This window comes from Motacilla alba, chromosome 4 (genome assembly GCF_015832195.1).
Source record: "Motacilla alba alba isolate MOTALB_02 chromosome 4, Motacilla_alba_V1.0_pri, whole genome shotgun sequence".
Classification (NCBI taxonomy): domain Eukaryota; kingdom Metazoa; phylum Chordata; class Aves; order Passeriformes; family Motacillidae; genus Motacilla; species Motacilla alba.
Window position 1 is genome coordinate 25,266,587 of NC_052019.1, and position 16,290 is coordinate 25,282,876.

The following is a 16,290-nucleotide window of genomic DNA, read 5'->3' on the forward strand; positions in this document are numbered from 1 at the left end:
TCTTCATATGATGAGCCCATTGTTACCAAACTTTTAGAAACTAACCTGCAGCACTAAAACAGTCCAAAACTGTTCAAAATGGGCAGAGACAGCAACATTTTCTTTTCATCTTGAGTATGTGAAAGCTTCAGGTGCCAGTCACCAGATTTTAAAAATCAGTATTTCATAAAGACCATGGTCCGAGTAAAAGATAAAATTATAACATTCTTACTTCACAGAGGATGAGACAATTAACTGAATACAAGACCAAGGAGCCGAGTCAGGATGGAAGGTGCTTAGATGTTGAATAGCTAATTTCACACCAGTCAGGAAAGTATTCAGTGTCTTCACTTTTGTGAATGCTGTACCAGACAGGACTCTCACTGCAGCCCCAGGAGCACCCTGACACTGGAGCCACAAGGTCCATCTGGGAAACACCTTGGGCTGGCTGAGGAGCTTGTCTAATCCCCCTTCCTTCCTTGACACAGGTTGATGCCCATGGAAACATGCTTCTGGAACCACGTCAACTACGAAATAACATTTGCACGATCTTCAAGGACCCCCAAGCCACCGCGTACACGTACGACAGTGCCAACCTGCAGTACAGAAGAGCCACTTCCAGCAGAGACCTCTACAGCAGGAGTGCTCTGGACAGGCACAGGCTCCATAAAAAAGGACACTTACGCAGGAGGGCATCCCAGATCAAAGTCAAAATCCCTGATTTGACTGATGTTAACCTGATAGACAAGTGGTCCAGAATGGTCTTTCCCATCATGTTTATTATTTTTAATGTTGTTTACTGGCTGTATTACGTCCACTAAGTTATGCAATAATGTAACCACAGACTAACATAATTAGACTTGTTTCTTTTCTTTCTCAATTTCATTAATTCTGAAGAACTGCAGTAGCTATAATGTTTCATGTTCAAAATAAGATACTCCACCATGGAACACTTCTAGATTTAAGCTTTAAAAAAAAAAAACAACAACCCAACACAAATCCAGGGTCAACATTTAGATCAGAACTATACAGATCAGCTCTTAAGGAGCATCTTGAGAAAAATTGCTCTACCTTGATTTTTACAAAGTTTATGCATCTCCCATGACCTTTCCATGCCAAATTTAATTATTTTTTTTAAAGGGGAAATTTGTCCCACTGAATTTCTTATCACATATTGGCAGCTCACAGCAGCATGCTTCCAAACAACACAGTCAAACTACTAGTACTATCTATATCACTGTCTTTCACCATTCAGAGTGTGGAGAAATTTGAAGAAATTACAGTTCAAAGAATTATAACTATTGCACCATGCTTCACTTCAAACTTCATAGCTTTACTGGGAACTATTTCCATAGTGTGTTTGAGAAGTATCACTCAAGGAGAAGTCAAATAACATTTCCATAGACAGAGACTTTCAAAAAAAAAAAAAAAGGGTAGCAGAGAGAAATCCCACTGAGTATCCAAGCAAGTAATCAGCTGATTTGATCTTAATGGAATTCTGTTATTTCCACAATAACAGGAGCAAAGTCGATATTTATGAGAACAGTTGTGCCATACGTAATTTTGTATTAAAAAGTAGAAAACAAACACATGTTGATTCCTTGAAGCAACTCTGTGGGATACCCCAGGCCAAGATTTTTCTTAATACCCAGGTTTCCTGGGGCTGGTAATTGCAACATTCTCCCAAAAGTTGGTAGATGTCTGGGAACAGATCTGAGGAAATTTCTGCACACAGTTTCCTTCAGATTTCTTTATTCCACGGAGAACCAGGAGATGCAACTGAGCGTTATGGCACACTGGCATTGCTGGGTGCACGCCTCCTGAGGAGCTGCCTCTTCTTACCTGGCTGCCTACTGCCTGACACAACTCCAGCCAAGGAGCCACAGGCAAAGGGCTAGCAATGCCCATGCAACTGAGAAGCAATAGGTCAGTCATCTTCTACCTATATTAAATAGGTTATAATATATATTAAATAGGTTATAATATATATTAAATAAATTAAATTAAGGAAGTCTTGCAAACTGAACTTTCCAAAACTGCAAAAAATAGTGCCAGGAGGGAGACAGCAGTAGGACCATATGTGCTGTCCATTGCAAACACATATTCCATTAAATAGTTTTGAATTCTTTGAACTGGCATGAGACTCTAACAGAGTAAGTCCATGAGCCATTGAATTTGCCTGTTTTGTGCTTATACACAAAAATTAATTTAAAAATAATTAATTCTGCAGATTTAGAGTGTAAAATACAACCATCAGTGATTCATATTTTGCATTACCAGATATTCACAGACAGACCTCAGGTAAGTAATTAAGCCCAGCTGATCCGGTGGTGAAGAGAAACTGCAACCTCTCCTTACAGCTGCAGTGAACATTTTAGAAGAGCCAAAATCCAACATGACATCAAAAAAAGACTTTAGGCTAAAAAAAAAAAAGTATCCTTTATTTTTGATTACAAGGGCAAAGATCAGCTTTACTGGTCTTTAGCATTTCTTTTGCAGGCCGCTAACATCTGCATTCACATATTTTTCCTAGTTTATGGTTCAGCTAGATACTCCTGGCACAGTTGATAGGTACATGGACTAAAATCAGCTACATTGTACAGTTCCAAGCAAAAAAAAAAAATATGGAGCAGAGTAAAAGCCATTAACAAAACAAGAGAAGGGCACATACAAAACTCCTTAAAACCAGCATGTTCCAAAAGAAGGAGGATCTAGCCTTCTGCCCCAGGAGATGTCAAACACATGCCTATCCAAATCCCAGCCTCAAAGTCCATTTTGAGCAGCACACACCAAGGAGTGTCTGCATCAAGAGCTTTCTGACCTTAGTCAGGAAACAGCTGCCAGCTCTTGGTGCAAAGTTTGGCAGCAGGGACTAACAACCCATCACATACAGAGGCAAGAGCCACAGCCTGTAGGTACAACTACTTCTGAGAAAAAAGCAGAAGAAACCATTTCTCACCTGAGAGCAATAGCTTGGCAGCAAGGAAAAGCCAGTGGTTATTAGTGGCATGGCATGGCATGGCATGGCATGGCAAAATGAGTCCATTTATGGACTCAGGTACAATGCCAGGTTACCCAGGTACAATGCCATCTGGAGCTAGAAATTATGGAGCACCAAAGAAACATGATATCTTCCTGTCAATAAGTTGGAGTAAATTGGCTGGCTTTATGCAATAAAGGTGGAAAACTGTAATGCTAAGTTCCCTCACAGTTGTACTTCAGTAGTTTCCCTACCCTGAGGAGCCAGACGTCAAGATCAGCACAGGTAAGGTCCCATTGCTAATTAGGTTTTAGCTAAACTCCCAGCTTCATGTCTTCATAAACTCCCAGTTTGTGCAGCTCTCATGCAATTTCTACTGGAAGTCGTTTTTGGCTGGGTTTCCTGCGGCATTGAGTTTCTGCTGTCCCTGAGCATGTATATTTGTGTGCCTACCTGGGAGTCTCCCAACAATATCTGAATCTATTGATAATTTCAACTAATAATTTTCTTTTTGTTCAAAAGCTAAAAGAACAGTAAGGATCTGAGATACTACATTACTACAAATTTCAACACAGCAGCTAGCTTAGCAGAGGACAAAGCTCACATTATCATCTGCCTCTTCTCTGGCAGAAAGAGAAGAGCCTTATTAGACACAAAAAACCAGTCTTTTCAGTGAAACAGGAGTATTTTTGACATTACATTGCTTTATGCTACCACTGAACAGCACAGAGGTTGCAATTTCAGAAAATCTGCTGGTTCACCTAGTTCACCCTTACAGGAAATGTTCCTTCCCTTTGTACTGCAAGTGGAGGATTTCTTGACATAAATCACAAGGAAAGTCACGCAGGGGCTGAGGGCCACATTCCACCAGCTGTTTCCCATCACCAAGGAGCCTGTTCCCATGAATTCTCACATATTGAGGATGCATTGCTAACATGTCCTTGGGAGTATTATTTTTTTAAAAGGCTGTATTATATCTGTTACGTAAAAAAAATACTTTAAAAATGGGTTCTGTATTACAGAGCATGACCTTCCCACATCTGTGACTGTGCATTTCTTCCTACCTCCTTGGGCAACCAATCACCCTGCAGCCCAAGGAAGGCAAGAGATCACACAAGAATAATAAATTTCAGCCCATAATAATACTGAAATATACATGCACAGGGTGAAAGAATTAAGCAAAAAATAAAAAGTCTGGTATTTCTTAAAAAAGACCACATGACTTTGGTCCACTTACTGCTTTGGAGTGCAGAGTTAACTCTAATGATGTTGTTTGCTCCTTGACGTGTGTATTTCTCAATTATTTTGTAAGTAATCTTGAGTGTCCCAGAATTATAAAAACATCCCTTCTTGTCTCATGCTGGTGCCAATCTAAGAAATAGCCTGGTACTTACTCTTTTACATGCTTTTTATTGCAAAGTCCAATTGCATTTGAGTATCAATACCAATGAGGAGCTAAAATAATTATATGGCAGCAGAAGCACGTCATATTGCTAGAGATCATCTCTGACCAATTTCTTTTAACTCATCCCTGGCTCTCAGTACCTGCACAGTCTCATACAAAAGTATACAATCAATCACACTGCCAAAAATGTAATAAAGATGGTTTCCTTTAGCAGATCATGCCTTTTGGTGAGAACATCAGCCATTTCATCCACATCTGTGAACATACCAGTCTCCTTGTTCCTATCTCTGAAATGTCTATTGGTGTTCTGATCTAGCTGACAACATATTACCTGATACGTTTTTAGATTTTCAGAGGAAACTTTGACTGTTGTACACTATGGCTAGCATTTCTCAAACAAATCAGGCAAATCATCATTTCAAGAAAGAGCTGAATGAGACTTTGGCATAGGTAAATAATTCAGGATTGGGTTTTACAAAGGAAGTTTATAGCAGCTCTCATTAGATGATCCAGTGTCTCTCTGGCTCCCATTTAAAACAATATCAATAGAAATATGACAGATCTGAAACCTCTGCCTTCACCCCCCCCCACCAAAAACATTACTGTAGCCATCAAAAAATTTTATTTAATCTCTATGATGCTAGGAACACTTCCCCACAGATAGTCCATCACCAAAGCAGTCCTTGTGGAACTGTAGCAATTCCTAGTTAGAGAAATCCCCACACCTTCCAGTGCCTTTCATGACTCTATTAGATAAACTAGCTGAGTAACCCAATGCTTAAAAATAGCCAGAGCCTTCTCTGTGTAGTACTCTCCACACAGGCCTGCAAAAGTCCAAAGAATGATATTTGTGATATTTGCCTCCTTTCCTAGGTTTTAGTGGGAGTCATTCGGTCTTTCTGGAGAAGACAGGAAGCAGGTATGAACTAAAACTTTACAGAGGAAAGAGCGTATACTACCAAATGTTATTGAGGTTGATTTAAAGTAAAAAAAAAAAAAAATTATGGACTATCTTGATGCATCTTTATGAAAGCATTCTTTAGTACTAGAAGAGTAAAAATTCCTTTACTGCTGATACTGCATTATAAATATTAATTCACAAATCAAAATGACAGCAAAATGTGCTTACTTCAGAATAGGGTGTTACTGGTTCTTAAAACCACCTTTCAGAAAAAAGCATAATTATGTCTCAACATGTTTCCCATCAGAAAGGCTTGCTTCAGAACTCAGAAATGTTCTACAGACTTATTTAGATCTTTTAAAAACACAGCTTCTTGGCATATATAATTGCTTTGTTGCAAAAGTAGTTTTATAAACAATAGTCAATTCCATACTGACAGTTTGCTGTTCACATGCAGTTCTGGTTCCCTTTAGCATACCAAGATCAAAGCTGACATGGCTGATATGAAAAAAAAGATTTTTCTGAAATCAAGGGAAGATTTCTGTGAAACAGGGAAAAGTGCAATGAATGCCAGCAGAGGGCAAGTAACGTTATTTTTATAATTCACTTTTTATATTTTGTATCAAGATATGCTGATTTTCTGATTCAAATTACAGGTCTGTTTATGCAATGTGACTTTCTGTAGATGCTTTTAGGTGGTGAAATTAAAACTTCCTACAGTGTGTCTATTATATTGTAGGTACTGATTTTATTAGCTTTTGGTTCAAAAACAGTTTTCTTTCTGTTGTAAATTACATATACAAGAGGCCTCTCCTTAGTACACGCAAAACCAGAGATATTTCTTGAACACCTTTATGATGGTTAGTTGGGGGCCTTTCTGCCCATGCCACTGCAGAAGTGAGCTGCTCCGCCAGATAAGGACTGGGAGAACAGGAACCTATGGTCTATAACTGGGCCAAAGGAGCAGCTTCTCCTGGGAACAATACTTACCAGTTAGTGTGGTGGGACATGCAAACTCCAGAGCTACTCCACATGCTGCAGCCAGTTAATTAGAATGAGCTCACACATGGAAGAATGTAGGAAAATACAGATATTAGCAAATAGAGCAGAAAAGGAAGAACAAAATTAAGTTCTTTAATGCTAATGGGGTCTCTTTTAACTCTCACACCTTTGGCCTAATTCTTAGTCACAGGCAAGTTTCTTTGTCAGTGGGGCTCCTCACACCATAAACTCTCCTCAAGACTTGTGCTTCTGGCCACAAGCTTGTTTCAGATGCTTTTGTCCTGTGTAGGTTTGTCCTATTTACTACCTGCTCATGTCTACCTGCATTCAGCAAAGTGTAGCTGAAGATGACACCACTGCAGTGGGTCTTGTGAAAGCTCTAGCTTTTTTCATTAACCTGGTCTGGTACAGTCTCCACAAAGGCCTTATCTGTCACAACAGGAGACCTAGCTTGTTCCAGAAGTACCTAATTCTCTGAGCAAAGAGAAAAAAAATAAAATCTGACAGTACAAAGAGAAAGCTCTGTTCTCCATTCTTCCTGGTCCTTTTCCTTGCCATCTGCTGGAGGCCATTATGTGCCTTACATTTGTCTGTAGAGATTTAAGGTCAGGATGCACATTTCAAATGCAATGCTGTGTTTCAGCTGCTGCTTCTCAACTGCTTGTCAACTGGAGCGCCTGTCCCCCTCTAGCCATTCACACTGCGTTGTTATGCCCCCTAGTAAAAACATAATTTTGATGGTTATATTAAAAATACTCAGTTTTTCAATAAAGTCTAACATCTATAAAAAACCCCATCTCATTGCACATTTATTTCTGTCAACAGCAGTATCAGAAACCTGTCTTCTTGTTAAAGCAAAAAACATTTTAAAAAATTTTTTTCAGCCTTTTCACTGCTGCAGTAAAGGACAGACAAATGTAGGATGACACTACAGAGTGAACACCACCACATACCCTTAATTAGAAATCCATTATTACATAAGTTGCTAGAGAATTTAAAATGAAGCTATGTAAACACTTTAAGTCTACTATTAAGAAAAAGTCACAAATATTGAAACTAGCATCTGTAGCAGATTCTGCAACAGAAGTTTCACTGGTTGTACATAAAAACGGAAGTTATTATTTGCGGCCTTTTGTTGTTGAGAAAATACCACTATTTTGTATTTTTGAATGGTTGATCTTGAAAACTGAGGGGTAGCAACACAAAACTTCATTTCAGCAACACACTAAAAATGAGCTTTAAATATCCACCTTTCATTGAAGTACAGACTTTCTAGGTATATTTTTTTTTAGTTTTCACAGTACATCTACAAATTGTATGAATACATCAGCACACAAGTTTCTTCTATCCAAACCACATCCCAAACGACAGAGTACACTTTTATGAAATAAATTGCTGTTATTAAATCTGACACTATGAATAAAAGTAGTTTCCAGTCATTTTGTCCTAAATGATAAAAAACAGCATGGGAACAATAAAAACAAAAAATAAAGCCTCTTTTCTCTAGAAAAGCCTTTCAGCAATTCATGCCCATCAGATGAGCAAGAGTTATACCTGCAGACATGCATCACACAATACATGGAGCATTTGAACACATAAGGCCATATTCTCCTATAAAGCAACTAGATCTAGAGGAAAGGAAAAAGCATAGTCAACACAAATATACCCATAAATAAAATAAAGAGACTTAGTAAATTTATTCCTTACACTCACAATTAAAAAAACCAGCATCCTCCTAACATACGGCTGGACAACTTGCAGTAACTCTTTCCAGATTTTTCATAAAATTAAACAATTATCAATTCCAACCTGATTTTTAGTTTGAATTTTGTACCATTTATATAAGGCCTTTATCTGTTATTTGATCCATTATGAAATTTGTTGCTTATGGAAATTCAAGGATATGATCAAGCCATATCTGTTAGAGGTCACAGTCTTCTCACTAAGATACATCTTCCACTCTTTCATCTTTACAACTCTTTACAACTCTACTCCACACTTTTTCATTCTTCAATTGCTGATGCTGAACACGTATATCTGATTAAATGTATCAGTACCAAATAAGAGATAAACTATATATTTAGGTTTCCTATCTATTGAACCCATTAAAACCCTTTTTATAGAAGCCTTTCTACAGGAGATTTTTGTCCTCCTCTTCTGTGACCAGTACTCTGAAGTCCATCATATTAGTGTATTAAACTTTGCATATATGAAAACCTATGGCACAACAAAATACAGAGGAATAAACTCAAGACCCTGAATTTGAAACTATGAATAAAGTCATCAATAATATTCCTTATTATTATACAAAACTTGCCTAAGACACACACACATGCACACGAGAAGCACGCATCAGTATTCACGTAAGCATTACAGATAATTTGCTCTTTATATATGGAAAAATGATCTAATAATAGTAGAAACCTTAAGATTTCTGGTGCACCCTTCCCTAGTAGAAACCTTAAGATTTCTGGTGCACCCTTCCCTAGTGTGCTTTTAATTTTTCTTACATATTACAATCAAAACTCCATCTGGTTTCAGAAAAGTTTAGAGTAGAATTTACCAATTACCTCCTGTATTAAGGAAGCTAGGAATATCTTTCTCGTAGTCTACACAGGTCAGCTTCTCCTCTGTACTGCACCCCCTTCTGCAAACATTATTTTTAATAGGATAGCTACCAATTAAGATACAAAAACTAAGCTAAAAACTGCCACCTTACTCTGAATAAAGCTGCAGTGCTTTTTCTACAGCTTCTGAGCACTGAACAGGGTGCCTAGAGAAAGTGTGGTGCCTCAATCACTGGGGAATATTCAAAATAGCTAGAGACTGGCCTGTGCAGCCTGCTCTAGGTTACCCTGTTTGAGCAATGAAGATAACCCCCAGAGCTCACATCCAACCTCAACTGTTCTGTCATTATACACTGGTTTTGTTTGTAAACGTGATTTTCCCCAGCATCTAAAAAGACTGAGTTTAGTGATTCATAAATCAAAAAATAGCCTACTACAATTATTCACACACAAAGTCAGGTATTTATTTACCATATTTACAAGTATAAATACATTAATGCTACAAATACTCATCATTCTTTATTAGCATGGCACTTTAGATAAGGTAACATACAATGCAAGTAAGATGCTTTAGTTTTACCAGGCACCTGTGTAGTCACTGCCCAAGTTTTACCAAAACAAATATGGCACATGTTGTAAGTGATTATCTTCCAAATGTCTATAAATCTTTATTACTAAAAGCAACTGTACATTAGACTTTCATATTTTTGGTCAAATAGATACAAGAACTTATTATTTTTATTGAAGGATTAGTAGTTCATTTGGTCATAACAGTCTTCTGACTTCAGTATTTTACAGCACCAAAACCTTTCCACTTTGCAGTAAAGACTTTTTTCCCCAAATCATTTAGGGAGCCATCACCAGCAGATACTGTTGATCTGAATTCCATCATTTCAGTTGTAAGACAACCTTCAAAAAGGAGAAAAGAAATGAGATTAAAGTTGGATAAGACCAAAATTTAAGCAGCCTATGAAAAGAAGCCTTTTGCTTTCTGTTTCAGTATAATATGCAACTAAATAAGCATCTTTTGTCTGGACAGCACACCATTCCTCTCTCAACTCTCTTTTACAATCCCACACAACCATCACTTAAAATAACTTTGTCAGGAACAAAATATTACATCAATAAAAGTTACCTTATTAGCAGCTTCCAGTGCATTTATTAGGTTCTGCAACTCTTCCTTATTCATCTCTACAGAAATTGGCTTAATTTCACCATTTTCTCTCACATCCAAATCAAGATTAAGGAGTGGCATTTGCAGCATGGAGATCTTATCACTGGAGAGAGCAAGCTGTGCAGATTGACACAGCAACAGTTAAGTGTAAGGTGGAGCCAATAAACTTTTAGTCTTTCATAATATCACATCTGTATTTTATATTGAACTTGTAATACCAGAACTAACATCAGCATGACAAAATTAACTTCAAATAAGTCATCTCTGCTGTTTTCAGGGTTTCTTTCTCCATTATTGGGATTTTTGTTTGTTAGTACCAAGAACACATTCAATAAAGACCATCCTCTTCACAGATTTGTCATATACAATTGCCAAAACCAATTTGTTAAAATTCTGGGATACCACATTTTGGAATTCTAGGTGCAAACAAAGGATACATTTGATCATGGCTCTTAATGAATTACTTAGATTCCAAAATCACCATATTCAAATAGGTCTTCTAATCAACAAGAAGGGTCTTACAGAATGGGTTTGTTGGGAGAAGGAGGAGACCTTTGTAACCCTCTGCAGCTGATCAAACACATTGTCAGATATTCTATTAGACAAACACTGATGCAGGTTACATGCCAACTGTGCTTTCTTTTTTATTGGCTACAATACTCACTCTGGCATAGACAAGGCTTTTAAAACACATTAAAATCAAAGATCAGTTGACAACACTATAGGTTAGTATTGTACAGATCTATCTTCTTTATTCAGGGAACAGAATGCAGTAGAGCTCAATCATGGCAAGCTCAATCATGAAAAAAAATCAAAACCAGCTCAAGGGGGAAAAAAGGTGGTTTTAAGAAAAATAATAGTTCGGACAGGTACCAGAAATTTACATGACAAAATAGAACGAAACTCAAAAAACTCTCTAGATTAAAAATTTAAAAGAAGCCACAAACAGAAAACAAGAGTTCACATTTGTCCATATTTTTGTCAGCGGTGAATGCAGTTAGCAAGAGATCAAGCCCAGTAACAGTTAATCTAAAGCACATTATGATGCCATATCTGCTCTGGCAAAAACGTCTGCTTTCGGCATTGTTCTTTGATTTCCAAAGCTGTTTGCTGCAGAAATTATTGAGCACTTTTGTAAACATGGAAAACTATTTAACAGCTCTACAAATCTGTTTAACAGCTCTCACAGTCTAACCAAAAATATAAACAGTGTAAGTAATGTTTTTAAGTCTTTGATTGAGCTTAAGATCTTCATAACCTCAAACCACCATCCTAATTTAGGCAACACTAATATCATTGGTTTATTACCAAAACAGGAAGTCTAATGATAAAGGATTTCAAACTAATTATTAAATGTCCATTGCAAAAATATGAGCATTTGAAGAAAGTCAAGAAAATTTATCCTGAATCAGTCAACTAATCTTAAAATTAGGCATCTACTTCTTCCTTTGAGAATTAGCACTGTTTATTCAGGCTTCAAAATTATAACAGCATTCAAAACATTCAGGTGCTCCTGAATAGCACCAAGTCTCCCTGAGCAGCTTTAAGAGAAAAGAGGGGAAAAACAAAATAGAACAAATGTTTGAAATTTACATTTGAAAATTTCTGGCAAGTCTTTGATGCGTTTTTGCAACACCTATAAGACTTGAACCACTCTGCAGAGGGAGCAGGCCTAATGGGACTGTACCAAGTTACTTCTCTGTTGTAGAACATTTCTTTCAAACAATATCAAGGCAACAGTCTCACCTTTAACTGCCAGTCAAAATCCTGCAGCTGGGCAGAAGAGATTGCATGTACATTTTCTACTAGGGCATTCCTGATTTCTTCCTTTCTGCCTTTCAGACATTTTGTGATTGCTTCTTGATAATCTGAATTTAACTCAATTATCTGCTGAGCAGCCTACAAAAACAAAAATTAAAACTGTGATTAGTTGCACTATGAACCACAGAATTAACATGTACCACCTACAATAACTAAAATATCTAAGCTGACAGCTTGCCCTTTGTGGCTGCTCTCTGTCTTTGATAGTTAAAAGTCAGTGTTTACAACAGGAACACACAGAGAAAATAATAATTTAAATGAAAAGACACCAGAGAATAGAGGTTTTATCAGCCTTCTTACATGCCGCCCTAAAATCAAAAGAACATCACACCCCCAAACAACTCAGGTTTAGGTCTGCAAGTCTCTCAGCATGAGGGCAGAGGCTAAATACATCAGCTCAGCTGAAACAGGAATACTGATGTAGGGAGGTCCTCAAGGCTACACAGGTATCTTTCTTTGACCCAGCTGCTAGCAGGTAGTCAAAATACAAGCAAATGAAAGAGATGAGAATTAATATTTCTAATAATAGAAGATTTTGCAAAGTTTGTACCTATAGGAATGTCCTGAACTACAGGCCTTGTACCACATGGTCCTCCATTCACACTTACGATTTATTACAAAATTTATTTATATACAGTCAACACTTTACATCACTTCAATGCAGTACTAACAAATAAAGAAAACCAAACAAGAAAGTGAACTGGTTTTATTGCTAATTAGCAGTATTATATAAAGAGAATGAATCTAGGAATACTCAAAGTACCAATTTAAATGATTAAACCAGTATTTTAACAAGTATTCTGTGATATTAGAAAATTATTCCAAAATCAGCATCTATTTCACTTTTTGTTGCAGAAGTCTTGGCGGCATATCTCTAAATGCTGCTTACCTTCTTCCTATATAGGCTGAATCCACTATCATTCAAATCCCACACTATAAAAATATTTCAGGGTTAAACAAACTACAAATCACTCCAGTCATGATCTCTCCAAGCCAAGGCAAATCAGTGATGAGCCCTTACCTCTTCATCAGACATATTTCTGCCAACTGCAGTTTTGAAATACGTCGTAGTTTCTTCTAAAACCTCCATCCACTCTGATAAGCTCCAGACATTGCCATAATCCTGGTACCGAGGGTACGCACGGCCACAGATGCCATCAACTATCTTATGAAGGAACTGAAAGGATGAGACACATAATTTATAATTCTCTCACGGTTAATGTGTACCTCATATGAGACTGATCAAGCACTTCAGTTATCAACCCTCCCTGCACTGGGGACTGCCTCAGCGCTTCCAGACTGCAGCCCAGGCACAATGGTGAAGAAAGTAAAAAACGCCCCGAACAGGCACTCCCTGGATATGAACCGTCCTCCCTTCTCCCCTCAGAGGCAGTCCACGAGATCTGGCCACAGGAATCACAACGCGGTTGGCATTCACCCTGGACTCACAGGCGGACTGAACAGCTCTGTGCACACCTACAGTCCTGCCGAGACGCCGAGCCAAAGGGCGCCTCAGTGCCCCGCGCCCCGGGACGGCCGGGCCGCACAGCCCAACCCGAGCTGCTCATTTCCGAGCCGCGGCCTCCCGGGAGGCCAAAGCACTGCCCTCTGCCACCGCGGCCTGGCGGGAGGGGCGGCCCGCTCCGCGCCCCCGCGCAACCGGCGGCCCTGCCTCCCTCACAGGTGCTGGAGGGCAGCCCCCGGCTGGCCCCCCTCCCCTGCCCTGCCCGGCCCGGCCCGGCCCGGCCCGGCCCGGCCCGGCCCGGGCCGCGGGGAGCCCACCTCGAGCGCCCGGCCCGCCGGGAGCTTCTCCAGCAGCCGCGGCATCTCCGCCCCGCGACCGCCCCGCCGGCGGCGCGCATGCGCACGTGCACACACCCGCCCTCGTTCGCCCCGCGGCGCGGGTTCGAGTCCCAGCCCCGCGGCGCGGGTTCGAGTCCCAGCCCCGCGGCGCGACCGCCCGGTGCGCTGGGGGAGCAGAGCGTGCGCCGTGCCAGCTGCGGTCAGACGGCAAATGAAGCCAGAACCCCCCCTAATTTTACTAGCTTTATAGGCAATAACACTTAAGCTGTTTTTGCATTCTGTCTGCCTTGCAGCTTTGCGTTTTGACCTTTAACAGGTTAAATTTGCACTTGGTGGCAAGAGAGGAGGCTCAAGACTTGCAACGGGCACCACATCTTCTGTGATACCAAATCAAATTGCGGAAGTTAGGAGAAACACTGGCTGCAGAAGCCTGTGCTGCTTGAACAGTGTTTACCGTGAAGAGCTCATTTTTTTAATGCAATTTTTAATCAAAGTGTGAATTCAATCCTAGCCAGACAGTGGAGGAGGTTTATGGAACAGGTTTTTACATTAGCAGCGACCTTTCCATGTGTTGAACTGATTGAATGTGAATGCAAAGAAGCAAAATTGCTCTGATCGCTTTTACGAGAAAAGCTGTAAGAATTCAAGTCACAGCAGGTCACAAAACTGCTCGGAGACTGTTATACCTGTAGGCAGACTTTATTTCTCTGAAATCACCGGGCTAATTTACAGTCAAACAGTCATGCATATGTAGGTGTAACACTGGGCTGTAAGAATACCAAAGCAGCTGCAAGTCCAAACTGGTGGATAGAAGGTCTTTGTGAAAAACCCAAGCTGGTTAAGTCAGTCTGCAGCACAACTTCAGACAGTCATGTGGCCTTGTGGGAATGATGTGGTGCATGGGAGTTCTGGGGAAGAAATACATGGGGAAGAACCGACTTCAGGTTTTGCTGACTAAAAACTTTCAGATTTCCCCCGCCTTTTCCTTAGGGTTTGCTGCTGCTAGGAGATTAAGCTTTTAAGAAAATGTATTCAATTTTGTTATGGAGAAATTACTCAAAGCTGCTGTTTAAATGGGGAGTAGATGAAATTTCAAATTTAAAAAATTATTTTCAATACTAATTTCCTTTACTCCCCTAGAAGTTTCTTTGTTAGATAAATGGAAACAACCCACTTTGACTGTACTGTGTTGTGCGCTACAAAACAGAGCACCAGGGGGAGCGTCTGCTCCGAACAATTCAAACCAGAAACAAAAGGAGAAATAGGAAGGTGATCCAGACTTGCAATGAAATAATTTGCGAAATAAAGAGAAAGGTAGTGAGAGTCCCACTCGGTTGAAAGGGATGAAACAAGTGAAAAATGGAAGAGAGCAAAGATGTAACGCATGAAGACAGGAACTGCCATCATTTGGATCTGCCATCAAGTCTTAACCTTTAAAAATACCTGGTTTTCATGCCTCTGTACCACAGTAGTTACAACCCACACCACTCCTTGAAGTTAAGCTCTCAAATAACCACAAAATCAGGGAGGTAAACTTGTAGAACAGTAAGTACATAGGCAAGGACTTAAGAGCAGCAAGGAAAGAAGCAATTTTAGAAGAGAAAAGTGTAGAGTGAACTTTACAGTATTTTATCCACATTGCTGATGATTTGTAGGAGGGTTTATTTGCTTATAAAGATAACCCACAAGCTAAACTACAGTAATTAAACTCATTTTAAGATCAATCCATTTGTTGCCCTTGGTTTTGGAAGAATGTCAATAATTAAAACATTGGGAAATAACTTAATAACCAGAGGTTATTAATATTATAGTAACATACATTTTATCATAATACAGTAATAATTATATATTATTATATATAATATATAATAATTTATATACATAATGTGTACATAATATAGTAGGATAGTGGTGTACATTGCTCTAAGTATATCCAGCTGGGGAGAATATCCAAGCACCAGTGTAAGTGTCCCACAAGGAACTATTAAACAGGTGTGTCAATAGAAATAAATAGGTAACTGTGTATTTTACCAACACAAAGGAGACAGTAAAGGCATTTTTTAAATGCAGTGGAAACACTGAGACTGCATTTGAGATTATGCTGAGCTAAACATGGGTTGCCATGGAGAAGGAGGTCCCACTGGTCCCCTAGTTCCTGTTGCCAGCTCCAGCTCTGCTTCCTCTCCCAGACCCTCATGCCTGCACTAGGGCACCTGGGGCTGCAGGATGAAACTGCAGCTGATGTAGATGAAAAGTAATTTTATTTTTGCATTCTTTTTTTTTTTTTTTCATGGGTTAGATTTCCACTGTGAACAGAGCACCACTTCTGACAGAAGTGACCTTTGTGGTTGGAACTAAGGGGTAAGACAAAACTACCCCTTCTGGTAGCCTATACTTAGGTGAAAGTGGTTGACATATGAATATCAATCAGTGAACTTTTAATAATTAAACCAGGAATCTTGAAAGTTTTTGTAGAAGCTTACATATAATCATGGTCCTAGTGATATGCTGCAGCTGAAGGAGATTGAAAATAACGTGTCTCTATTTAATGTTTACACTCTGATGAGCCAGTGAAGTTCATAGTGAGGCTGAATGAACGTGACACTGATGTGCGTAACATACTTTATCACCTATTTGCTGTTCATAATCTATAATCAT

At 39.2% G+C, this 16,290-nt stretch overlaps 2 protein-coding genes across 4 annotated transcripts in view; one reads left to right on the forward strand and one right to left on the reverse strand.

The window, feature by feature from the left end:
* The window catches only part of GABRB1 (gamma-aminobutyric acid type A receptor subunit beta1), a 107,940-nt gene extending 107,128 nt beyond the window's left edge, over positions 1-812 (forward strand). For both annotated transcript variants that reach the window (XM_038136538.1, XM_038136540.1), the window contains one exon: positions 468-812. In XM_038136538.1, coding sequence (XP_037992466.1) covers positions 468-800 — 333 coding nt within the window. In that variant the 3' untranslated portion in view covers positions 801-812. The remainder of the gene's footprint in view (positions 1-467) is intronic.
* Positions 813-9,273: 8,461 nt separating this feature from the next.
* Positions 9,274-13,690, reverse strand: COMMD8 (COMM domain containing 8). 2 transcript variants are annotated; one of them, XM_038136562.1, is made up of 5 exons: positions 13,612-13,690; positions 12,851-13,006; positions 11,755-11,907; positions 9,970-10,125; positions 9,274-9,743 (listed from the first exon to the last, which is right to left on the reverse strand). In XM_038136562.1, exons 1-5 carry the CDS (start codon positions 13,654-13,656, stop codon positions 9,723-9,725), a joined length of 531 nt encoding a protein of 176 aa, XP_037992490.1. In that variant the 5' UTR covers positions 13,657-13,690; the 3' UTR covers positions 9,274-9,722. The 2 variants fall into 2 exon arrangements, with proteins under 2 accessions (XP_037992490.1, XP_037992488.1); XM_038136560.1 differs by lacking the exon at positions 9,274-9,743 and having other exon boundaries at positions 9,922-10,125.
* Between the last annotated feature and the right edge of the window lie 2,600 nt (positions 13,691-16,290).

Bases quoted from the DNA above. Each gene is read 5' to 3' on its own strand.
- COMMD8 (XM_038136560.1), bottom strand. From the start codon at position 13,656: ATGCCGCGGCTGCTGGAGAAGCTCCCGGCGGGCCGGGCGCTCGAG. The intron at 13,007-13,611 runs GTGGGCTCCCCG...TCATCCTTTCAG, and splicing joins CGGCGGGCCGGGCGCTCGAG to TTCCTTCATAAGATAGTTGA. The intron at 11,908-12,850 runs GTAAGGGCTCAT...TTGTTTTTGTAG, and splicing joins GAAATATGTCTGATGAAGAG to GCTGCTCAGCAGATAATTGA.